The sequence below is a fragment of the Aulonocara sp. 'chitande type north' Nkhata Bay genome, linkage group LG12, assembly GCF_057382095.1.
Source record: "Aulonocara sp. 'chitande type north' Nkhata Bay isolate Kocher_YH1m ecotype deep benthic linkage group LG12, A_spYH_male_GT1.1, whole genome shotgun sequence".
NCBI classification, from domain to species: domain Eukaryota; kingdom Metazoa; phylum Chordata; class Actinopteri; order Cichliformes; family Cichlidae; genus Aulonocara; species Aulonocara sp. 'chitande type north' Nkhata Bay.
In genome coordinates this window covers 20,461,675-20,487,535 of record NC_141355.1, presented here as the reverse complement: position 1 = coordinate 20,487,535, position 25,861 = coordinate 20,461,675, and the positions used below count along the sequence as shown (strand labels likewise).

General features: G+C 40.4%; 1 protein-coding gene across 4 annotated transcripts; it reads right to left on the bottom strand.

Annotated features, from left to right (window-relative positions):
- Positions 1 to 570: 570 nt before the first annotated feature.
- kif2a (kinesin family member 2a) lies at positions 571 to 25,567 on the bottom strand. 4 transcript variants are annotated; one of them, XM_086314143.1, is made up of 22 exons: positions 25,351 to 25,567; positions 12,166 to 12,260; positions 10,279 to 10,401; positions 9,460 to 9,514; positions 8,482 to 8,598; positions 8,199 to 8,243; positions 6,767 to 6,867; positions 6,560 to 6,655; positions 6,421 to 6,475; positions 6,167 to 6,329; positions 5,397 to 5,487; positions 5,204 to 5,267; positions 5,026 to 5,117; positions 4,798 to 4,940; positions 4,378 to 4,582; positions 4,090 to 4,200; positions 3,927 to 3,994; positions 3,524 to 3,649; positions 2,582 to 2,729; positions 1,854 to 1,955; positions 1,597 to 1,732; positions 571 to 1,509 (listed from the first exon to the last, which is right to left on the bottom strand). In XM_086314143.1, exons 1-22 carry the CDS (start codon positions 25,409 to 25,411, stop codon positions 1,424 to 1,426), a joined length of 2,283 nt encoding a protein of 760 aa, XP_086170269.1. In that variant the 5' UTR covers positions 25,412 to 25,567; the 3' UTR covers positions 571 to 1,423. The 4 variants fall into 4 exon arrangements, with proteins under 4 accessions (XP_086170269.1, XP_086170271.1, XP_086170270.1 ...); XM_086314145.1 differs by lacking the exon at positions 3,524 to 3,649 and having other exon boundaries at positions 25,351 to 25,566; XM_086314144.1 differs by lacking the exon at positions 8,199 to 8,243 and having other exon boundaries at positions 25,351 to 25,566.
- Between the last annotated feature and the right edge of the window lie 294 nt (positions 25,568 to 25,861).

Here is a 25,861-nt window from a genome sequence, read left to right as displayed (position 1 = left end):
CTGATCTTAAAACAGGAGGATGCCTATACTGCTGCAGACTAAGCCTATGTTTGAATTCTATTTTTATAATTATCTTTTACAGCAGAACTGAGATCGAACTCGGTGATAAAATAATTTGAGTTAAATGTTTATTTTACTGGTCTGTGCGCTAAATCACAGATTCACGGGTTCTTGTTCTTTATAGATTTTTGACAATCATTTTATCATCTGATAAAATCTCTTGATTGGAGCAGGTGACACTCATAGGGGTCATTTTATGTGGAAGAAAAATGAGCCATGAAACTTTTAGATTAGTCAGATACCGCTAACACCACCCCAGGGGAAACCTTGGGTTAACTTAGCCAGTTTATAACCAGCTTTGTGTGACTGCTTATCTTGATCGTTAGCGATAGGATAAGTGAATCCAGACAGCGCAGAGATACGGTTGTGTTAAACTCGCACTGATGGGAAAACTTAAAGTAGCGCAGTCAAATTCGAGGTGGTGAAGCGGAGCCCACCTTTAGACGCTCAATTTCTACTCAAGCTTGACTTTATGTTTGTGGCAAATAAAGATAATTTGGGTCACAGAAGTCATTGAAATGAAACATGACTTTTTATTAATTCTTCCAGCATTACATCTGGTGCAAACACTGAGCAACATAACCAATGATAGGTCAGTGATCTTCACTATACATTTATTAATAGTTTTTCTAGTTCCATTTTTTTTTAACAAAGTGTTAAATGGGTGGAAAACATGTTTTACATTAAGAGTTTTTTGAGTCAGTTGCCACATGGCACAGACTGTAGCAAACTACAAGTAAAAATCTGTCAGGGATGACAGAAGGAAAGAAACACAATGTGGTTTAACGCTTCCTCCAAACTGGTAAAAACTTTGAGAAGGAAGGGAAAGGGAGAAGAGATTACTTACAATGAAGTATGACTTTACGATGCCGACCGGGGGGACCCCCGGACCATGAAACAGTGGTGAACATAAGCTATCACAGAGTGAACATGCAGAAATGTCAGCCAGAGCAAACCAGAAATCAAATACTGGTTTTGTGTAGTAAACTTCGAAGCATGTTCAACTGAGATCTCCTCTGAAAACCGGTCGAAAAGTTTTAGTTCAAAGGAAGTACAAACGGGTATAAAAGAAAAATAATTTAAGTACAAGGAAAGGAAACTAAACATTCTCCATTTAAAAAAAATCATCTAAAGTGGAAGGAAATAAAAACTAGTTTCCTTCCAGTTTTCTAACAAGACCAAAGAGTGAGTGGAGAGCCAGTTTCTGTTACTAGAGGGATCAAAACAAACGATATTCATTGAGCCTGTTGGTACATTAGACAGTCTTTTAATTTGTGTTTTCACAGCTGCTAGCGTCAGCTCGACTTGTGCCAAACATCTAGTGGTTATGTTTCTCAACATGCCACTTAAACCTCTTCAGACTCTAAAGAGCACGTGGCCTCTTAGGATTGATCTGCTTACTGGCTTGCTCCTCCTCCTGCAGTGCAGAGCGGAATGACTTCACTTTATCTGTTGAGGAGAGCAAAAGCATTTCACACATTTAAAAAATGTAGCAGGATGGCTTTATTCTATTGTTAAGTGATGTTTCGGGCATACCTCGGAGCTCAGTGAGGATTTCTATCTTTTGATCTAGGATCTGCTCCAGCTGCGTGGCGTAAGACTCCACGTCATAATCCACCTCCTCCGTCATCTCCAGCAGCACCTTTTCATCTTCCAGCCACCGGATAGACTCCTGCTCAGAGGAGAACAAAGAGAAGTTATAAATTCACTGTCAGGAGCTGCAATTTATCTGGATTCATATAAGTATGTATGAGAAAAAGAAAGAAACGAGGAGAGCTGGAGTGTTTTCTAACCTGGAAAACAGCTCTGTGGTCCTCTAGGACCTGCTCCTCCATCTCCACCAACTGTGACACGGCCTCATGGAAGGTGAAGAGCTGAGGAGACACTTCTTCCTCCTGTGTTTACAGATCCAGCAGAAGATCCAGATTTAAACAAAGGAGATCAGGCATTTTTAAATAGCTACTTCTAAACTGTGGCTTCTTTCCCTTTATACGTCACGATGTCTCCAACAAACAAATATTCTTTAAACCTGAGTAAAAACCCACGTTTATAATTTGGGTTTTAAACCAGACTGAGTTCTTCTATTTGTGTTATTAATATATTATCTCACTCTTTTGTATGACGCATTTTAGTCAAAAATCTAATTTTCTTAAAATTGTTAAATTAAACGTACTTAACAAAAAGCTACAGCACAGAGATCATTTCTGAAATCTGGTTATCAGTGGACCTCACCTTCATCACTGATAAATAAAAGTTTCAATGTTAATCCAAAAACACTTGGGGTAGTGTAGGGGTAGTGAAATACGTGGCAGCTGCGATATGGTAAATAGGCCGGTACTTATTTAGTGCTCATATACCAGTATCTTGCACTCATTGCCCCTTGTAGGAGTCAGGGACTGAACTACTGAGTAATATACAGCCTTGTTTTACCTCCTGTTCCACAGCAGCCCTATTTTCAGATATAAGTTCCAGATGTAAACAGTCTGATTTGTGCTTCAAAGAATCAACTGTGAGCACTTACATTCTGCTCACAGAGAAGTTTAAGGTCGTCTCTTTGTGGTGAGATGCTCAGCCACTCTTCATCCAAGAGATCCAGCTGGTTGACAGCATGGATATTGGGGCGTCCCCCTTCCATCACTTGGTTGGGGTCCACCGTTAGTTCCTTTACCCTGCAGACCAAAAGAAGAAATAAAGAAACACATCAGATCGCAGCGACCACAGGTCAGACCTGTTCTTAACAAGGCTGATGTTTGGTTTGCGGTTCATGGTTTGTGCAGCATGGCAGCTTCATGACAGCAGTGATGTCATGCACAGGCACAGATGACAATGCTCAATTTCCAGATATCAGTTTTCATGGTAACTGGAGTCTGGGTGTTCAGAGCTCATGTTTAACTAGGCTCTCGCAGAGCTGATGAGGGATTACAGCACTGTACCCAACCTGCAGGTGCCAGCGCCAATTAATTAGGACTACGGCCGGGATAAGGGATTACCCGCTGAGTGTTTGGCTCAAACAAAAGCTCACCGTGGATGCATTTGCCAAACAGCTAAAAGTCGAGTTTTGCACCAGCATTCTGACTTATCACACCCAGCTATCGCAGTTATCCCTGACATCCGGGGCATGAACAGCGATGAAACAACAGAGCAAATAAAAGACACACCCACCCACCCACACACACAGACAGACAGACAGACAGACATATTGTTCTTCAGGATTTAGCAACACAATTTAAAAAAAAAAAAACTTTTGTCTACAGTTCAGATCAAAGTCAGAGCAGGGATGAAAAGATGAATCACATCAAAACATGCAGATGAAAAACAGAAAGGGGAAGACAGGAAGTGTAGCGCAGTGAGGAGCTGATAAATGAGCTCATGGGTGTGTTCTATAATGCATTAGATACACAAAGGGACAGCATGCACTGTGTGTATTTGTGCGTGTGGTGCTGTGCTTTGGGGAGTGCTTGACCTGCTGGGAGAGGTAGCAGCAAAGTCATCATACTCAAAGGTATTGGTGGGCGAGTGCTCAGGGCGGCTTCCCTGACCGCTCTGGGAGAAGGGGATATCTGACGGACTAATCCCAAACTCCTTCACTCTAAACAGTCATCATACCAGCACACAGAGCAGCAGAGGGCGGGAAACAAGAAGGAAAGAAAGTAGGAAAAAAAGGGGAAGAGGATACAAGAGTCAGAACGAACAAGAGTAAGCAGAGAAATTTGGAGTAGTACAGCTAATTTCAGATTCTATAAAAGCCACTGGACATTACAGAGGAATCCAAAAGAGCTAAAATTTCATAAAGGTGAATAATCCAAGAAGTTCCTGTAGCAAGAAGATACTGTCTAAATCACTGGAGTGGGTTATCTCAACCCCACCTGTTAGCGTAGCGTAGTGTGTTGAGTGTGTTCTCACAGGATGTCATCCCAGGAGAAATGGTTGCAATCTGGAGCAAAAAACAGAATATGTCATTCAGATTTATTTCATATTTATTAACCTGTGGAAGAGATTTGATAACATGGCCAAAGACAGAGGACTGACCATGCATGTGCGTGAGTTTTCCCCAATAAAGGAGTCTCTGAGGACCTGGGTGAGCTTACTGGCTCTGAATGGTGTATGGGGCTTGTTACGACCCAGAGCTCTGATACACTCCTGAAACAACAAGAGAGACATACTTGGTAAATTTAAAAAAAAAAAAAAAAAAAAATTACAAATGGAAAAAGTATACATGACATTTCTTTGTTATTTTAGAAATCAACAACAAAAAAACTATGTGGTAGCCAACACTTGGGAAGGAGCTACTCCACTATCCCTTCACTGCACACAGACCTTCAGGGCTAACAAGCTTTTGTTGATCTCTGCTCCCTCCAGACGAGTCTGCCGGTCAGCGCTCGATGTATCCGCCCCCCTCTCATTGCCCGCAAGGTCGATGAGGGAGAACTTTCCATGCATCTTCCCCTTCCTCCGGAGAATGATCTGGAAAACGGCGTGGCTGCGAGATGAGTGAGCGTTGGCGGACGTCTGCCCTGATGTTCTTTTGGGGGGTGATCAAGATGATGATGAAGCAGCAGCAGCGAGGGCAAAAAATTAATAACTTCAGGAGAAGGAATAACATCCCCAAAGAACATGAATATTGTGCTAGACGACGTCTGCATGACAATAAACGAATTTCAGAGTTTTGATCTGATCACTGATCAAATACAAGAACACAAAGTCTTGGAATTCCTGAGAAAGTTCCTGCTGTCATACCTGCAGCTGTTTCCCACTTCAATGAGTTTCAGGACATCCTCTGTGCACTTGACCTCCTTCTCCTGCAGCCCCACCACCTGCACTTGCTGTTTCCCGTCCTCCAATACCCTCAGCTTAGCTTTACGATTCAGCAGGTCAAACACCTACAAACACAGTTCTGTCAGCATTAAATAAAATCTCTCCTTCAGAAAAAAATAAGAAGGAAAAAAATGATCACACATCACTTGCCTTCCCACTGTAGATTTCAAAGAAAGTTGCGTACACTTGTAGATCTAACTTTTTGTAGCTGGGTTTCTTCAACATGAGAAATACATCCCGAGCTGCATAGAAACACACGAGAGATCGAATTCCAAAACAGATCCAACTTATCCTTCAGTCAACAAAGAGCTACATCTAATGTGCTTACCAGCTAATGCATAAATTCCTTTAGAGCAGTCTTGGTTTTTCCCAGAGAAATCGCCACCCATAGTCTGTGACACAATGAAAAAATAAATATATACAAGTTAAAATGTCTTTTATACACAAATTATATAAGATGCACTCCAACTACAAGGATAAAAGCCTTCTGTTTTCTTAAAGGCACATTAATTGTAACTCACGTGTGTTTTTCCACTGCCTGTCTGTCCGTAGGCGAAGCAGGTGGCCATGCCTCTCTCAAAAATGGTTTCCACAAGAGGTCTGGCTGTGAACCTGCAGGAGAAGACAAAACACAGTCATGCGCTACTCCATCCCCAAATTTATACATAAAATATTAACAATTCATTCATCTAATTTTGTTTGTTAGTCACCTTTCTTCTGACTAAAGGAATTATATTAACATGCAAAAAAAACAGATTTCAGTTTTTTATTATCTATGAATTTGCAACTTGAAAATGTCAAACTATGGCTGTTATTTGAATTAGTTTGGTTTAGTAACAATGCAAATAGATAAACAGTCATTTGTAGAATGTTTGTAAATGATTAAAAAAACCATAAAACGATCACAATCAACACATTTCGGTCAAATTCCGCTGGCCGAGTGGCCAGGTCGCACCCCTCAATGAGTGTGGCTGCGCTGATCCAGGGTTTCCTTCCCCTAGCCGATAATTTGTGGCAAAACACTGACTTGTTCATTTGTAGTTTGTGCATCAGAAACCGTTCAACAATTTTTTTTCCCAGACATAGCTGTCTGCAAACATCTCTCAAAACTAAGCTAAGACAAACACTGCAAATACTGGAAAGTCTGGTTGTTCTTGATTGTGCGCCATTGCTCGGCAGAGATTCTCCGTCTGTGTCTTTGGTTGGCTTATCATGTGCTGCGTCACATAATATGAATCTGACTTGAAATTGAATAAATCTAACAGCTCAGATGTCGCTTCGGGTCACAAACCTGTAAACCATCTCGTTTGTGGTGCTGTCGTCAAAGGCGTAGTCAAAGCGGAAGGTCTGGTTCTCCAGGTAGCGGGTCAGGTCCACTTTTTGTTTAGGTTCATGAACCATCACCACATCCTTACTGGGAATGGTGATCACATCCAAATCTTTCACGGACAACTCTGAAACACAGCAGAGGCGACACTTTCAAATACAACAATATAAAAAAGTACTTAGCACGCAACATGAGGCGAAACTCATCAAAGACCTCACCTTTTTTGTTGAGTGGGCGTTTCCTCACACAAACGCATATTCTGTGCTCTTCAATCTGGGCAGTGCAATGAGAAGGACATTTATTAAACTTTGGATGAAGGTCAATTCTTACCGATCAGGAGCGAAGAAGAATTTTCACCAGGTCTGCTGTGGTCAGGGGCCGGTAGTCTAGACTGGCTCGGAAATCTCGGATCATGTACATGATCTCATAGTTGGGGATGGTGGTGTCCACCTCCTGAAGGACAGACAGACAACATGACAATTACTCTCATGTCAAATAGATACTCACTTCAATGTAAACAACTCTATGGCAAAAAGAAAAAAAAGAAGAACAACATCAGTGTACCTGAGCTCTTTTCTCCCTGAGCTCCTGCTGCTGAAGCCGGCGTCTTTCTCTTTTCTCTTGAAGTTTTTCCACCTCCTTCACGCAGTTTGACTTCCTTCGTGCTGCCATTTAGATAAGAAAAACAGTAATTCTCCCAGCTTTCACATCATGTATCAACAGCTTTCTCTTCCCCTTTCATCTCGCTTACAATATGTCACTTCTACTACTTTCCCAGCGTCTTCTATCAGCTTTCCTTTCTGTTGGCCTTTATTTAAACAGCAGAGAAACCTTGGGCTGGCTCCAACAAAGCAGAGCAGTGATACAGCTACTACACACCCGGATGCAGCGGCTGGCACACAGTGTCTCCCGCATAACATTAGCTGCTTGCTCTACATAACCAACAAAAGGCCTTTGCAGCACTGTGTTTCAACACCTTTTTATTTTTATTTGTGTCCTCAAACACAACAGGACATGTGACCTCTGAAAGGAAAATTAAAAAAAACAAAGACAAAACCAAAAAACACTTACAATGCAGGATATGTGCCTTGCATTACTGTTTTAATCCAGTCTGATTACAGTAAGAGGCTGTTTCAAATCAAGAATGATCGTCTTAAGAAGGTTATTCCAAAGCTCCCGAGCACCACACCCCCAGATTAGTTTTGTTTCAGGTCAATCAAACTATTAGTCACCATTATAAAGGAACACAAGTTAGCAAACATGTGAGTAAAAGCCACTTTTAATTCAATGCAGAGTTCATCAAAACTATGTTATTCGATTAGCCCCGGCTCAATGCTCGCCGCTGCAGCCCCAGCTTCCCGCTGCAAAGCCCAGCCCAAGCCTTGTGACACAGTCCTGGCCTCCTGCTGGCTCCAGTCCCTGAAAACCCAGACTATCGGAGCAGAGGGATTAATAATCTGCTCTAATCTGTGAGGAGAAGATGAACTGGGTCAGCACCGGGACAAGAAATATAAGACGAACTCAGCACCGTTACTGCTTATGGGCTATTCAGTCTGTGTGGAGGGGAGCTGAGGGGGTGAGGAGGGGGGACAAGGCGTTCACATCATCCTCTCAGCCTTCCAAATGACAGCGAGCACTTTGAATAAAAGGCTATCATTGCTGTCTGAGCCCAGAGACGTAACACACATTACCGCAGGCTCTTCCACGTGTGTGCCCGTGTGTGACTCAGCAGAAACCAGACACACACAAAAAAAAAAAAAGCAGCACAGCCAAACGACACCACAATTTTTTTCCCCTCCTAATACCCAGAAAGCCTGTCTGCTGGATGGATTGTGAGTGTGCTGCTTCTTGTCCACACAACAGCTCTGAGCAGTACGTGGCAGACATTTGGCTGAGCGATCTTCTTGTTTGACTAGCGGTCTATCGGACTCTATTGGAAACTATCAGAATCACTGTGAAGCACTGAGGGCAGGGGTAACATGCAGGTGATACATACAAAGCTGTCCAAACTCCTTTCTGGATAGCGGCTGATGTGAGGACTCTGTGATGAACATGTGGTCAACAAAGACACGACATTAAAAGATTTTGATGGTATGCTTTTGTGCGATCGATGCATTTTTACTAACGCTGACAGTATATTTGGATTAAAAAAAAAGAAAAATCTTATATGGATTATACTTCACATTTACATAAAGGGATTAGGCTAGAAGCTTTTGGCCAACTGCTTAAAACTGGTTTCTTGAAATGATCATTTTCTTGACAAATGTCATGATTGTTACCGTTCTGTAGCTGCTGCTGTGTCTGGGCCTGAGTGGGCTGTGCAGGCTGCTGCGATGGAGGAGGTGGAGCAGGCTCTGGCTGCTGAGGCTGTGGAGGTCTGGCCCGGGTTGGAATTGCTTAAGACACAACACCACAAAGATTAAAATACAAATATCTCTGATCCAAATGCCACTACCAAGCAACACTAACAGCAAACCCCCCCCCCCCCAAAAAAAAAACCCTTACACCAAAATAATTAAATGAATGAATATTAAAAAAGGAGGAAGGAGGAGGAAAGAAAAAAAAAGATAATAATAATAATAATGAATAAATACCCAGAATATGTTTACTTTGGTCAAATTTGTTAGCACAACAAACGTGGATGGTTCACGTGTACTGAAACTATAAGGCTGTGAGTGTTATGTTTGTATTTCAGAAAAATGCTTTCTTATAAATAAGGAAGTAGCTGAAAGTAGTGGGTAGTTCTATATATAAATGGATTAGTCAGTATTTATTTATTAATCTTTTTTTTTTTTTTTTTTTTTTAAACACCGGGTGTCCGTACTGATGCTCCACCAAAGGGATTTGTGTCTCCTCCTGGTAGCTTTTTCTTGTTTGCCAAAAGTGTAAACGACTACACTGGAGTCACTATGTTTGCATTGGAGAACATATTCTATTAAACTATCAATTTTACATTTAAACAACTACTGCCTGTCCATACTACAGTACTGTTTGACCAGTGTTTGCTGCTTGCAATCAGGAAGTTAGTTCTTCCTGATTGCACAGGAAGAGTTGATGGACAAAAAACAAAAACAAAAAACCCCACAGATTTTTTGCATTCTAGTAAAATAATTGCTAAACTAAAGTGGGCAAACTCATGATGGAAATAAACAAAACAAAGACTGACAAACAAAAAATAGCAATCCATAGAAAGCAAAAATTTCAATAACAATTAAACCACCATAAATATGTGAGGATAATGTTGCAGTTCCTCAAACCTCTATTATCTCTGGATGGAGTATCATTCTTAGGAGGTGCTATCGTCCGTCGGTTCTGTGAGGGGAAACCAAATAAAGAGAAATGACTACTGAGTTAGTTAGTGTGATTCCTACTTTTGTTGTCACAAAGTTCTAGACTTTTCTTATCGTGAGTACTCTGCATACAAAAATACAGAAATACACATGCTTTTTTGGAGGCGGGTGGTTAATGTATCCACATGCTGCAAGCCATACTGTGTGGCACAGATGGAGACACAGAGCGGCACAGGTGCAACAGTACCCTGTTCCCTCACTGGCAGAAATTTTCCTGTAATTTCTGATCATTTGACAAATGTGAATATCAGACAAAAATGTCTAATATTCAGTACTGGGTAAGTAACAATTTAAAATTGGACTTTACTAAAATTCTAGTTAGATCTCTGACAAAGGAAAAACCGTGATGATACAGCTCACGCCGCAAAACACACAAAAACAATCTTGAGTCTGGGTGGGCTGGTGGTGAGACAAAAGGATGGTGGGAACCTTGAGCCCTAAATATTTACTGAATTTAGAAAGAAAAAAACCACTGAAGACTCTCACCTGTTAGTCTATATTTATGACACATGGTGTAATTAACAGGACCAGTTAGCTGGTTCCTGAGAAGGATCGAGGTTCTATAAAAAGATCCATCATACTGAGCCGCACAGGTCACCCGAGGAAGCCTGGGTGCTAGCCCGTGAATGAGGGATGAGGGTGACAAAACAAAGAGCTGCAATTCTGAGCAATGTAAATCACACGCTACACCTTTAGGTGCTCATAAGGTCACACAGCACCACTCACCTTTGCAATTTTGTTGACCTTCACACATGTGGGTGTAGGAGGGGGTGGGGTCTCTGGACTAGGGGCAATTTCTTCATCTGGAGCCACATCTGGATTAAGTGCAAATATACTCTCCAAGTCAATCTGTCCAGAAACAGAGCAGCATAAAGTCAAGTGATTCTGTCTATGACAGGGTGTTCAGTCAGTTTGAAAATACAGTGCATCACAAAAGCCTAAAAAGGGCTTAAATGCGACCAGTTTTGTACATAATTAAGGTGGACAAGAGTCTTCAAACTACCCCCAAGTGCTTATATTTAAACTTGGATGTCTCTTGTGTGCTGAGTAGTCAAAATTATTCATCAGATTTATTGCAGTAAAGCCAAAGGGTGTTGACCACTTTCTAAAACTGCTGCTGAATGTAATTTTTAAAGTTCTGTACTGTAAATTTCACCAACGCTCCATGGGTGAAAAAGCTCAGAGACAGACTTGCTCCATGGACACTTTGTCATTTTGATGGGCTGAGAATCAATGCTGCAATTAATGGACAACTTGCTCCAACTTTCTCATTCGTTTTTATACTTTAAAAATCTAGGCAATGTGCACGCTGTATAAGCATTCACATTATTGAGATCCTCCTGCACTTAACTACTTCTGCATACTTTGTGCTACAGAAACCATTCTGGTATCAAAATGTTCAGCTTTTTCTGGAGAAGTGTGCTTTTATGAAGAATTCAATTTTTTATGGCATTTTGCCACCACTGTGTGATGACATCCCCTGCTCTTTAAACGGTGCTAGAAGAATAATGTGAAAAAACTTCTCTTTTTTTCATGCCCAAATCGTTTGCCTTACATGTATAAGATATACATCAAAACATAGCCATCCCTGTCCTCTTTCATCCAGTGTCATTCAGCAATTTCTCATTTCTCTTTCTGTTTTGTTGGAGGGAAAAAGTAAACAGCCTGAAGCTGCCATCCTCTGCAGTGGTTGCTTTGTTTAAAGTTCTTTCCACAAACTAAAGTTTTCAAACAGTTGTAACATCTCCCTCTGTGTGTTTGTATGTCTCTGAGCTTCTGTGCAGGATTATGATTAAAATTCAGCTAATAACCGGCATGATCATAGACTTGTGTCTTAAACACAACTGGGATGACTCCTTACAATAATCAAGAGGTGCACGACCGGCCGACGCACCACAAAGATTGTGTCTAGCGACACAGGAAGTTATGTCAAAATCGTCACATGGCTAAACATTTATGGATAAACATTTCTCATTTGAGATCATTTTTCATTTTGATGAGCTTCAGCTCCAAGTTTAGCATTTTTGAAGCTCAGTTTTGGTACCTTTTTCGCTTTATTTCGCATATTTTCAGTTTTTGGTACTGTTGCTGGCCGATATTTTGCTAATCTTTTGCAATTAAGCTGATTTAGCAAATTCAGCTTTGAATATTTCAAATATTTTTAAACATTTCAGGCAACATTTTCAAATTGCAGCATTCACATTGCATTTTTGGTAGGAAATGCTTTTTCTAGTATTTTTTATTGTCTTATTTGGACTGTGCGTATGTGCTCCAAAGACAGGGCTGAACCAAATGCAGAAACAGACATTTTTATATAAATAATTCTGCTTATCTTTGTGCTTTTTATTATGTCCATGAAAAATAATTATGAAAATGTGATGCAGCAAGCCTGCCGCCAGATGTACTGTTAAATTTTCACACTGTCTACATGTGATCAGAGCTGCAGGGTGTGCAAGGGGTGATGTGTGGTTGAACATGCAGCTTAGTTGCATAATCACAGCAGCTCCTGAATGCTTTTGGATCTATTATTCATTGCTTTGGAAAATAAAAAGCACTTTGTGCTGTTAAGGAAGCTTTAAGAGGTTAAAAAAACGGTGGTAAATAGTGGTTTACCTCTTTTCCCTTTGTGTCTCCATTTTCTATCCACTCCACTGTGACGCTCTCATTGTCCTCGTTAAGTGAGGTCACCATCGCCTGATGTATACGTCCTGTAAAAGCACCAGAGATAAGATGAACTCAAACATCAGATTAGCAGAAAAACATAAATAGCTGAAGGTAGAAAATATTGGGACAAAAATCACTGTAGTGCTATGGAAAATTAAAAGCATTTTATTGTTTAGTAAGTACAACAACAACATAACGTTGTTGCATTTGCCATTCAAACCCCATGATTTATGAAATATAAAAAGGTCTAATTATCACCTGCTACCATGATCAGATCTGCATGCAGTCTTGTTAAAATAAAACTGTTTTTATTTGGATATACACTGACTTTAAAGAATATATAGTATATTATTTAAAAACATAACAGGGTAGGCAATCTTTCTGATGACGAGTGCCATCTAAAATTTTATGATTGCATTAGCAATAAATTTAATAACGCTCTATATTAACAGTTACACACTATATAGAACCACTTTATAGAATTATATTTGTTCGCAGATGTTGGCAGCTATCAGCGAATAGTTATCAGCTATTTTGAAACAAAAAAAGACATTTTTATCCATAACAGCAAATGAACTGTACAACAGAAAATACAAATGCTATTTATGGTCTCCTCACAACAATAAGTAAAATAAACTGGGCCAATATGGCATGTTTGTTAATACAGGGATACACATGTTAATGTGATCTCTGGTCTCCCACTCAGAGACACAGGTCTCCAAGTGTCCAGCATTCAGACGGCTACCTGAGGACACTCTTCATATGAGAGAAAATCTGCTCACACAGATATGTAGAGCCAAATACTGTCAATAAGGCCTCTGCAATGTTCTGAAGACAGTTAAACTTGTCAGGTAGTGATGTCCAGCAGGTGAAAATGCAAGCTCCATGAACACGCACAGCTATGGATTCCAGCTGCTTCGATGTTGCATTAACTGGCATTAACTCAGCCAGATAATGTGAGACAAATTCAGCTGCTCATTAAAGATTTCTGGTTTGATCAGAAAAGAAAACATTGGTCCATACACCTGAAAGTCCTAAAAACACATTGTGAATTCTGTCTCGAGCACAACGAATGTGTCTATCCGAGCTAATTTGCGATGTGCACCGCTGGCCTGGCCATTTATTTTTAATGCACCTTCTCAGATTAATTCACTGCGTGTCGTGCCAAGGGCTGGACTGGGACAAAAAAATCAGCCCGGGCATTTTGACTAGAGACCGGCCCACCAGGTATTAAAGCCATAAAGCCTTTGAATGAAAACAAACGCTATTGTGACAGTGATGTACTGTCTTGTTGGTATATGTATGATTTCTATTCATTTTACATCAGATAAAAACTTTGGCTGTAAGCTTCAGATAATTATTTAATAACAGCCAGACATTTTAAATGAGAATAAGAAAGTATTTCTTTGTGCCCCCCTTTCCCTGTTAATGCCCTACCTGGCCCCCTGGCAAAACTTTGCTAGACCCGCCCCTGCACAGTTACCAGCTGTCAGCTACATAGAAAAGGATCCTGGTGTTATTTGTCTCTCAGAAACAGTTCATAACTTCCCGTCAACTCATTCATGTCACCTAAAGGTAAGCCTGTTTCTCCATCACCTGTTCAGCTCTGATGATTCAGTAAGGACATCTCCTGGTTTCATCCTCATGTTTCCCTCTCACCAGATAACCAAACCGATATCATGACCAGCAGCTTTACAGCTGTGGCTCCAGCAAACATCAGCTGATACTAGAAATTAATATTAAATAAATTCTAACAACAGCCTATCAAGCTTAAACGTGCTGCTGTTGTTTAGCGCGATGTCCGGCGGTTTCCTTTTTCTGGCGCAAAGTGGGCGACAAACAATAGAGTACAGCTGATCAGCTGATCATTGATCAGTTTCATGATTGAAGTAACAACAGGAGAGAGAGGAGAGAAGAGGCAGCTGTGCAGCATAACGACAGAATAACTCCTTTGTGTCTTTTTCCATTCTAGCTGAAGTCCGGGACAAACTGTTCCTTTTCAGCTCAATACAAAACGCATAATATTTTCTCTGAATGCGGGACGACTCCGTCTTTTTACGGGATGGTTGGCAACTCTAATAACTAACCTTATGAATAAAATAAAGTTCGCTACAACAATGCTGATGAAAACTCCGTCATGCTAGCTAGTACGCAGTACGAGTTATTGTAACTGACTGTAAAAAGTCAGCACAATGAAAATAAACTACACCAAACTTGGTTTATATTTGACCCAGATAGACAGGTAGGTCATAACTTCTTACCTGAAGTTCAGTTCACCTGACACTCGGACCAGCGGCCGCCTCGGGTCTCTGCTCCTCCTGCCTCCCCTCTCCCTCATCCACCTACCAGCCTCCACCACTTGATAATGTTACTGAATCTGTGGAAGCTCCGCCATAGCCACCACCAAACGAGTTATTTTTACACACCGGCCAGCATCTGGCCAATCCACCACCTGTCATTTTTTATACCCTTACAAAAAATAAATAAATAAAAAAATCATCCGCCCACCGAGCAAATGCCCGATGACCAGTCCAGCTATGGTCGTGCCATCAGTTAACCCTTCGCGTGCCAACTGTAGCACGCGTGCTTAGGGTTGCCGACCCCTGCTATATTATAATTGTTGTGTGACGACCCACTGATGTATTCTATACATTTTACATTTTCAGTTCTGTTTCTGAAGTGTTGTGCTCCAACTTTTTTATTATTATGCCATATACATTTAACCTAGCTTCAATTAAACCATTTCATTACTAATTATATAAGCTTATATTCACCTTTATCCTCACAAACAAAGAATCTAGTTCCAGATAATGCAGGCGTTTCAGTGAAATGTTACCAACACAAAACCCGCCTATGCTCACCAACAGAGGCTTTTATTTCATTTCCATTGTTCTGTAAGTGACTGAACAAATTGGGTTTCTTGTGAGAGGAAGGCAGCAGGCTGAGGCTAATCTTGGTAAGTTCAGACCAGGAGGTTTGATAATGAAACGTTAGCGAGACTCGGATAACGGAGATGAGAGCAGCTGCTGTTAGCCTCTGTGCTTCTCTCCGCCCCTCTGTCTTCAACACTGCAATACTAACAGCTGGAGAAAAAAAAAAGAAAAAGGACAAAAAAGAAAAAAAGCTGCTCAGCCCTCCCATTTCTGCCTGTGCAGATCCAACTGCATGCTGCAAAATCCCTTCACTATCTAAGCTCCAGTATCCATTATTTAGAGACACAAAGAGAGCAGGCCAGCAAAGATGCTTTCAGTGTTCTCATGTGCTGAACATTTGACCAATTTACCATACAAATGTTTCACATTTGCAAAAAGCAGGGAAAATGATTTTCTCGCAGGGCAGCCATTTATTCAACAGAATGCATATGTTCTATTTGTTAGGTATATATCGCGCACTTGTGATAGCGTTATTTCCTTAAAATTGGGGAATGAAATGGCAGACAGAGCGGCGAAGGAAGCCACAAGACATGGGACAGTTGACATGCTTTTTTTTTTTTTATTCTACTGCTGATCAGATGTTTACCAACAGTATACAGTCATCCCCCACTATATCGCAGTAGAGCAGGGCGATATGGCCAAAAATATTTATCACGATATATATTTGAAAATTTGAGATAACGATATAACTAACGATATAATTGATGTGAGACAAAATACAAAATACAACTCTACAACTTTACTAGCGCAAAAACAAAAACATCCATTTATTTTCACTTAAACAAGCAGCTGTTTTTTATTTTCATTAAAGCTATATAAAAATTTAACAGTGCAAATGCAAATTCCTTGCTGAAAGTTTAACCAAAGGGCATTTCCAGTAGAAATGGGCTGACATATCCTGAGCATAACCATGTAAAATATCCACTAAAGTTAAAAAGAGGTGCTTTGCAACATTAAACTGCAGTGTGCCAAATAAAAAAGTCAAATAGATATTTTTCGGACCATAAGGTGCACGGGATTATAGGGCACATTATGCGAAACAAAGCAGTCAGATAAATCAAACTTTATTCAACTCATTCTTCTTGTTTCCTCCACTTCTGTACCATTGATTCATTAATGCTGTATTCTATCACAGCTGCACTATTCCCATGTTGTTGCAGTATATTAATGACTAACTTCGTATTGTGGATGGATTATCTCAGTTGTTCGCCTGACTGAAGTTTGGTCCGTTTACTGCATCCTGCCATGCGATTGCATTTGTCTCTAACCATCAGGAACCCTCATGTTAACTTTTATCGAGTGGAAAAGTATTAGCATTCATCCAGTGGCGTGTCTAGAAAGTTTTTGTTGGGGGGGCCAGGTAGGGGCACAGATTTGGAGAAGGGTGGCAGATGTAATTGGCAGATAATGTTAAAAACAATTCTACCAACCGTTAACCATAATTCAATAACCCTGTAAACCTAATAACCGAATGCGCTTTTAACTCTTATTAGAATGAGATTTTAACCACTACGGTGCAAAGTTTTTAGATACTGCGTTGATAAAGTACAAGAGATACAATCAGTCAGTGTTTATTCAGCAGTCAAGGACATCAATATTTGCATAGTATTTTTACTGACATGTAGAGCACATATGTTTTGGGCAAAAACATTTTTGAATATTAAAATACGAACATTTTTAACATACAATTGGCAAATTAGCCAATGCAAAACCAATGCCTGTTAAAAAAAAAGAAGATAATCTTCTCACAAACTGGTGTTTGATTTTGAAACAGAAAAAAAGTGGGGAAACAAATGAAAAGACTAACATTTGAATAACACCTGAAAGCAAGTAAATACTATATATGCTGCCTTATGGTAAACTTTGGTAATATTGATGTATAAAGAACAACACTGACTGATGATGAAATACAGTCAGCTGGCATGGTGACACTGCCAGTATTAACCTGCAGGGCTGGACTAGGACAAAAAATTGGGCATTTTCACTACAGACCGGCCCACCAGGTATTAAAGCCATAAAGCCTTTGAATGAAAACAAATGCTGTTGTGACAGTGATGTACAGTCTTGTTGGTATATGTATGATTTCTATACATTTTACGTCAGATAAAAACTTTGTGCCCCCCTCTCCCTGTTAATGCCCTACCTGGCCCCCTGGCAACACTTTGCTAGACCCGCCCCTGCACAGTTACCAGCTGTCAGCTACCTAAAAAAGGATCCTGGTGTTATTTGTCTCTCAGAAACAGTTCATAACTTCCCTTCAACTCATTCATGTCACCTAAAAGGTAAACCTGTTTCTCCATCACCTGTTCAGCTCTGATGATTCAGTAAGGACATCGACTGGTTTCATCTTCACGTTTCCCTCTCACCACATATCCAAACCGATATCATGACCAGCAGGTTTACAGCTGTGGCTCCAGCAAACATCAGCTGATACTAGAAATTAATATTAAATAAATTCTAACAACAGCTGATCAAGCTTAAACGTGCTGCTGTTGTTTAGCGCAACATCCGCTGGTTTCCTCTTTCTGACGCAAAGTGGGCGATAAACAAACAAGAGAGACGATCAGCTGATCATTGATCAGTTTCATGATTGAAGTAGCAATAGAAGAGGGGGGGGGAGATAAGAGAAGAGGCAGCTGTAAATACAGAATAACTCCAGCTTTGTGTCTTTTTCCATTCTAGCTAAAGTACGGGACAAACTGTGTCTCTTCTCAGCTCAATACGAAACGCGTAATATTTTCTCTGAATGAGGGACCATTCCATTTTTTAAGGAGCTGTTGGCAACTCTACTAACTAACCTTATGAATAAAATAAAGTTCACTATCAGTAACATCATAGCAACCGAACAGCTGTATAGAAACGCGTCATGCTAGCTCACGCAGTATGAGGTATTGTAACTGATTGTAAAAAGTCAGCACAACGAAAATAAACTACACCTAAACTTGGTTTATATCTGACCCAGATAGACTGCAGGTCATAACTTCTTACCTGAAATTCAGTTCACCTGACACTTGGACCGACGGCCACCTCGGGTCTCTCCTCCTGCCTCACCTTCCCTCATCCACCTGTTGCCTCTGTGGAAGCTCCGCCATAGCCACCACCAAACAACTGAGTTATTTTTACACATCGGCCAACATCTGGCCAATCCACCACCTCTCATTGTTCATGCCGTTACAAAAATAAATAAATAAATAAGTCATCAGCCCACCATACAAACGTCTGATGGCTAGTCCAGCTATGTTAACTTGTTAATCTTTCGCCGAAAAAATGTTTTCCGCAGTGGCGTCTTTCGTGCTTGGCTCTCCTACCTTTGCTAACATGATTCTCATAGTGCAGAAGCCGGTGCTGCATTCACTTACCCTCAAATATCTGAGCTTCACTGTGAAACCATAATCGTACATTTGATATTTCATTAAATTTTATTGTTTTAGCTTCGGGGTGGCACCTGGGGTGGCCAGTCTGGTTGGGGGGGTGGCCTGTGCCCCCCCAGGCCACCCCGTTGGACACGCCACTGCGTTCATCCTCCAGCTTCACTGTTTATGTTATGCTAACTTAGCTGTGTTGCTAGCGATCACATAGCACATCATTATATACCAGCTAGTCCAACTTCAGTAACCCTACAAACGTCACTGCTATTTCGTTTTCTGTCTTCATTTATGTTGGAAGTGATAGCAGAGCTGTAAGTTTTAATTTTTTCAGAAATCTCTCAGTCAGAACATGGTATACCATGGTTAGGTAACTAGCGAAACTAGCGAGCTACCTTCCGCTAACTTCCTGCTAACTTCTAACTCCTGTAAATGTAATAAAGTCTGTTTTCATGGATGCCTGGATGTTAAACTTAATTGTTACACCTGTTAAGCAGCAATCGTGATTGTTTTATTAAAGATGAAAGAATTTAGACAGTTCTTAACTCTCAGTGTGCCACAGTGTTCGTTTGACTTTGGGACCTGAAACGGATGGAGTTTTGGACCCAGATTACTCCCAGATTTACAAGCACCTTAGTCCGACATATACGGTAATAACGACGGTCCGCTTGCATGTTCTACAAAAAAAAAAAAAAAAAAAAAGTGCTTTGGTGGGTATCTGATGGATGAACACCAAACCAGTTCTGCATCACTGAAGTTGCACCATTTTTATAAACCGATTCTGTTCCATCCGTTTCATTCAATGATCCGCTTTCCCCCTTTTCATTTTCCGCTGCTGCCATGCTTCTTCGGCCATGTGCGTATGAAAACAAAGGCACTGTGCATGCGCGTATTACCCATATTCTATCGCAATATTTTCTTATCGTTGCCTAACATTGTACTGGTATTACCGTGAACGGTATAATATGGCCCAGCCCGATATCGCAGTTCACTATTTGTGGCCTCGCTGTTTCGCAGATTTTTTTTTGTGCAATTTCAATTTGTCAATCAATCTCATGCAGTGTCTCCTGTACAGTAAAGAATGCGTTCGGCTTATCAAATTTACATATATCTTCGATCACTAGCAGTGGGACTTGTCACCGGCGGGTGCCTTTGGTTTCATTGTATAATACCGCACTTATTTTTCTACGAAGGTTTGAACTTTGAGAGTGTTTAAACAAGAGAGAAAAGTGTGAAAATGTTCATGCCTGTCTGAGAAAAGTGTATAAAGTGTGTAGTGAGGGGTTTTACAGCCTTAAAACATCTATAATAATTGTAAAAAATAAAGTTGGCTACTTCGCGGATTTCACTTACCGCGGGTTATTTTTAGAACGTAACTCCCGCGAAAAACGAGGGATCACTGTAATAAAAATGTCCCAATAGAGATCGACAGACCATGTGACTGATCGCTTTACCCATCGGCTTCCAGTGGCTGTCATGCGACCGGCTATGGCAGTTAATAATACAGCTTCTTGCCATTCTTTGTGTCTCCGTTTATCTCTGTAACTGTTGTCTTGTAATAGCCCGTGCGCGCTAGCCACTTGTACCTACAATCCTTTGCGGTTTTACTCCGGAAATTACGTCACATTTTCGATGTCTATAGCTTTGATGGAGGTTGGCACCGAGTCTGAGGAACAAACTGTCTGTAGGGTTGACTGGAGTAGACAGATCTACTCTAAGATCCTGTGTGGCTGTTACGACTAGGTCGCTTTGGACCCTAGGCACGAGCCCTGAATGGTAACAAGATATTTCTGCCCGTTTTCTCCTCATACACATCAACTTGCACTGTAATGAAGGAAGTATTCACATCCTTTACCCAAGTAAAAGTACTAACACTATACTTGTACTAATTAATTAGTTACTTAATTAGTTAGAAAAAGCTCCAAAAACAGTCGAGGAGTCGAGGTCTGAGGGCTCTAAAGAGTGAACAGGAAGATGACCTAGAGTCAGAGTTGAAGGGTACCAGAAAAATCAGGTCTTTGTTTAAAATGCAATCACACTATAAACACAAAAAGAACTAATTTCTCTTTTGTTGGTCCACTTTAAGATTGTTGAATTTGCGTCTTCTAAAAAGAACGATATGTAAAAACACTCTTGGGTGTCAGAAGCTATAAAAAGTTCTGTTTCCATTAGTGCTACTCATAACCAGATGGGTGACCTATCACAGGTATTGGTCCACCACAAACTACATTCATCCACAAAAACTGGTCTTTGGAAAGATAGACTCTGAAAAAAAATCTAGCTAAATTATACAGTGACTGGGGGGAAGAGACATGTGACATTAAATGTCACACCTCCAAGAGTAGCAGCACTCAGAGGATTTATGGAAGCAACTGTGCTAAGCATGGCTCTCCAAATCACTGCTCCATCCTGCTAACCACCCTGGAAAAAAACGGCTGCCTGCTTTTGCCAATGTCAAGCAGCAAGCCACCGACCACAGACTTCCTGTGGCTTCATCGCGATCAGACTCAATAAACTACTTGGTGCATAAGTAACAGCAGCAGAGAAGAGAACAACTTCGCCCAAACTACTTTGATAAAACGAGACAAATGTCCTATTATTTTATAATATGTAAATCTGAAATTTAAAAATGAAACAATATGGAATGTAAGGGGTTATAAATAACCAATAATTATCTAAAACATAATAATAGCAACAACAAAAATATAATTTTACACAAGAAAATCTGCAGCCCGATACATGTACTACTTAGGTGGTAACCAACAGACACCGCACGATGTTATCACATTACTTAATTAATGATACGATACAATGACAATTTTTAACATTTTTCAGCATGCTGAGTACTGCAGTAACATATATTCTGATTTATGGCCGTTTTTCAACTCAAAGTTAAATAAAGAAGGCGGCCATGAAGTTAAAAGTTAACACAATTAAGTACACTTTAGTTATTATTTTGAGATTGTCAAGCACACCAACACTGTCAGTGAAGCCTGGACATAAATGGTGCCAAAAAGACCGAGTCAGCATGCTATCAGCCTGTGACTGAATGGGATCAAGCAAGCAATTACATCCAATCAGTTTCTGATAATAAAGTAATTAGCTGTGATGAATCATCAAAAAATGCTGTCTACATAGGAAGAAATTCACATATAATTATTAAAGTTGGTCTCAGTAACCTTCCTGATCTACAGGAATATCACCAGAATACAATCAACTGGCAGCCAGTTAAGCTGAGTCCCCTTGAGTTGTGCTCATTGACAAAGACTCATTCAGACTGTCTGTCTGCATTTATAAATTACACAGCAATTATTTATGAGTCTCTAACAATCTCTGAGAGCGACTGCAGTGAGTCCAAGTCCAACTGTGAGTGTTTGCTGGTCTGTCTCTTTGTGCTGGCCCTGCGATACAACCCGTTTAGGGTCTAGTTTGCCTCTCACACTGCGACAGCTGGGATAGATCCACCCCTAACGCTGACCTCAGTGGATAAGTGGTTAAGAAAATGAATGGATTAAATGATACATAAACACACTATTCTGTTTTTTATTACAGAGATGGAGATGTATTTATTTCCCAGACACAAAGGAGGAAATAAATAGCAACAACCCCCTCCCCCTCCAAATCAATCATCAGCCAAATTGTTATTTTAATCACCCATGAACACCACATCTCCAGTTAGAAGTTCTCTTAAAATACAGTACAATACACCTATTAATGGCCAGACCTCCCTACTATTATACATACTGTTATAAAAAATGCCCAATAAATATCAAACCGAAGTCCTTGAACTATACTATTATAAAAGGGGTAGATCTGTTACATTAAAGTGACAGCTAAATGACACAATGCTCAACAGGTACTAGGGGTTGAGTGGATAAAGTTCGTCTCACTCTAAATGTCAATTTTACACAGGTCATTAGGTTCAGATATAATAAGGACAAGGCTTGTTTTAGGCTCATTCATAACAACCCACAAACACAAGAATAACACTAAGGCAGTGTAACTGTCATATGATCCTGCTGAAACTGATGAAGTGATCACTTTCCTCCCAAGTCTGCTAACTTTGCAAGATGTTTGTTGTGTCAATGAGCCAACAGTTGGATCTTCACTGTAAAATGCCAGCAATTCGTCTTTTCTGCTATCAGACGAGACTGTTTAACTGAGCCTTATAGTGAGTGCAAATGCCAAGAGAGGCAGTCATGATGAACCCATAATGCAACAGTACAAGACATTTCCCATGAAGAGGCTAAGCAATGGTGCTGCTTGTAGACATTTGCTGTTAGCAGTGGCAGGAACTATGTAAACTGAACCTCAATAGCAGTAAATGGCACTAAACACAACACTGAACATCAGGAGCTTGTGTAACCTGTTGTACCCAGAAACGCATGTTTTAAAGTACTAACAGCATAGGTATTAAAAAACGATTTATTGATTTAATTAAAAGTAAAATTATTATTTTTGTTATTACATTTACTTTCAAATGGCAAGGCAGACATGCCTTTTAATAATCGAGAAGTGACAAATTTCCTTAACTGGAAACTATCCTACCGTTCTTTCTGCAAAGCTACAGACCCAAACGGACAGGTTTCAAGGACACAGCATACGTCCAGACACTGTACATCTACAAGATCCACATGAGCTATTGTGCAGCTGTACTCTCTGACCTTGCCAAAGACGGGAATATTTATTTCCCCCCCAGACTTTAATAAACTCTAACGGCTGCCTACATCTTCCACACAGACATACACTGTATCCTTAGACTTAAAAGAGCTGAAATACCAAGTCACAACCGGGCTTGTTTTACTGAATCCCCCATCAAGTGCCCCACTTTTTTACTAAAACCTTGCTGAATGGGTACACTGACACCTCCCAGGAGCAGAAGGGGCTTAAAATGGGGTGCTCTAGTTCTGCTAAGCCTGTGGAATAAACAAAACCCTCAAAGCATCGTTTTCACCCACAGAACCAGAGACACCTATTAATGAAACCATATCAACATGGCACACATTCAGAAAAAAATGATGTAGTGTACAAACACCACACAGACCCTTGCCTCTCCGGTACTCCACTCTGCTCTGAAAGACTTTAAAATATATAAAATGCCAAACCATAATATTTTACTTAAAAACAAACAAACAAACAAACAAAAAAGATAAAAAGAAAAGAGGAAAGCCCAAAAATTAATACTCAATATTGATATCCAGGAACAATTAAGAGTATAATACCTTTAAAGGTGCACACATCATCCTCTGATGACTGGAGGTAGTCTAATTAAACTGCTCCTAATTATTTTCTATAAGACCTAGCTCTCAACAGGAATAAATATGAAATGGAAAAAACACAGAGGGAGCGAGTGAGTCCTGGCAGAACAGAGGGAGCCGGCTGCAACAGATGGGGTGGTGGCTAATAGCATGAATCTGGCTTGAATCTGAACCAGTCCCCAGAGAGAGAGAGAGAGGGCAATCCCTGCTCTGGATACAACACCAGACAGACAGAACTGGTTCTTTCTGCAGCCCTGCTGTGCATCTAGTTCACATCTCACTCTTGATCTTAGGACAGAGATTATGGATTTAGGGACATTACCAATGATACTAACCAGCACCAGTGGCTGCAGCACACCTCTGGCACTAGCTTTCAAGCTTATTCCCGTGTGCTTTGTGTACAAGATTGGTGCTGTTTGAGGGTTTGTTGCAAAACAATTTCACTGGGTGTAGCAAAGTCCCAAAAGGACCAGCAGGAATGACACAAACTTCTGTGTCATCTTTGGCTCTATAGCCCTGAAGCAATGCCGAACAACTACACAGAGCAGCAAGAATAAAGCTGGCATTCACAGAAAGGAGAGTCATACAACAACCAGCCTCTCCCTTTTCTCGGTCTACTCATCTGCTAGCCTTCAGAAACAACTTCAGCTCATGTGAATGCAGTTTAACCCCCCTTTTTTGTAAGCTATTATGGCTACATTTGTAGTACCACTACAGAAAACCGAGGGCATCAGTAGGTGCCTCATATTTAAGGTTACACTATCTACAATTATATATCCTTGGCATTGCCTCTATTAAATAAAACACTATCATCTTTTATGACCCATGCAATACCAAGAGTAATAGAGGAAATAAAGGAAAGAGTTATAAAAAATGGCTTACGTATATGCTCTTATTACAAATGTATTTTTATGGCAAATGACCGTGATAAAAGACAATATTAATACAGGATTTTAGACCTCAAAAGGGTTTCCATAACAACTAGCGGTTCGGTTTATTGACAGAGCATTTAATAAGCTAACAATGAAAGAAAGCGGGGATAAAATATAACCAAAAACCAAAGTGCATGTTAACGAAACCGATTTTACTGCAGAGCCACTGCTGTGTGAAGCCGGGAAACAGCACACAGCCTTTGGCTAGCCATAAGCTAACGCTAATCTTGCCGTCTACGTTAGTTAGCTAAGCTAACCGGGTTAGCAATCCCGCTAGCTTGGCTAATTATAATTTTGAATTCCCTGTTATAATAAATAATTTAAGAGACTAGGTGGCGCTAGAGTTAATATGTTTGTATGTTTGATAAATTCCAATCAAAGACATTTGCTGTTATCTAATGATAAGAATCTAGAGGTATCGGGAAATATCTTCTGAATGGGCATGCTAACAAAGGTAAGGCGCCCATTCAAAGGCTTAGGCCGTGCTGAAACTCTCCGCCCTGACAACTAATATGAATCTGCAGCTAGCGTTACGCTCTGCAGCCAGAAACAACGGTTGCTATATTCAACAGCAGCGCAGCAACAAAGATCCCCAAACAACTTACACATCGCGACGGGAAAAATAAATAGACAGGGTGAAACTTACCATCGCTGCGTTTTATCTCCACATAGGTACCAACGACTATCTTCCCAAAGCCAGACGCCATTCTACATCACTTAAAAATGAACAAATACAGGACTAGAGACTTATTGTAAGCCGAGTAAAATCAGCTTCTTTGGCAGTCTTTGGTTTGGGAGGAAGATGCAGTCAGTGGCAGCATTACGCATTACGTCAAGAGCATTACGTACCTACCAAGAATAGCAGTTTCTTTCCGGTCAGCTTTTTCAAAATAAAAACGTTATGCGGCTCATAAAAGCATTGCATTTACTACAGTGTTTATAATTGTTATTTCTTTAATCATAGGCTGTTCCTGTAAAATATTGGATTTCCCATTAAAGTTAATTGCAAAAACTATTACCTTTACTTGTACATGATCACTTTGGGTGCAAACACACCATAATATATTATAGGTATTATAGGCTGTTGTAATTGACTCCAAAATGAACAGATGTTGTTAAGATTAGTTTCCTCCTAACCAACTCAATGATTTAAAATG

Excerpts from the sequence above, each read along its gene's own strand:
- kif2a (XM_086314143.1), bottom strand. The coding sequence starts at position 25,411 with ATGGCGTCTGGCTTTGGGAAGATAGTCGTTGGTACCTATGTGGAGATA. Across the intron at positions 6,476-6,559 it reads CCCTGACCACAGCAGACCTG|ATTGAAGAGCACAGAATATG; the intron begins GTGAAAATTCTT and ends TGCACTGCCCAG. Across the intron at positions 4,583-4,797 it reads GAAGTGGGAAACAGCTGCAG|AACATCAGGGCAGACGTCCG; the intron begins GTATGACAGCAG and ends ACCCCCCAAAAG.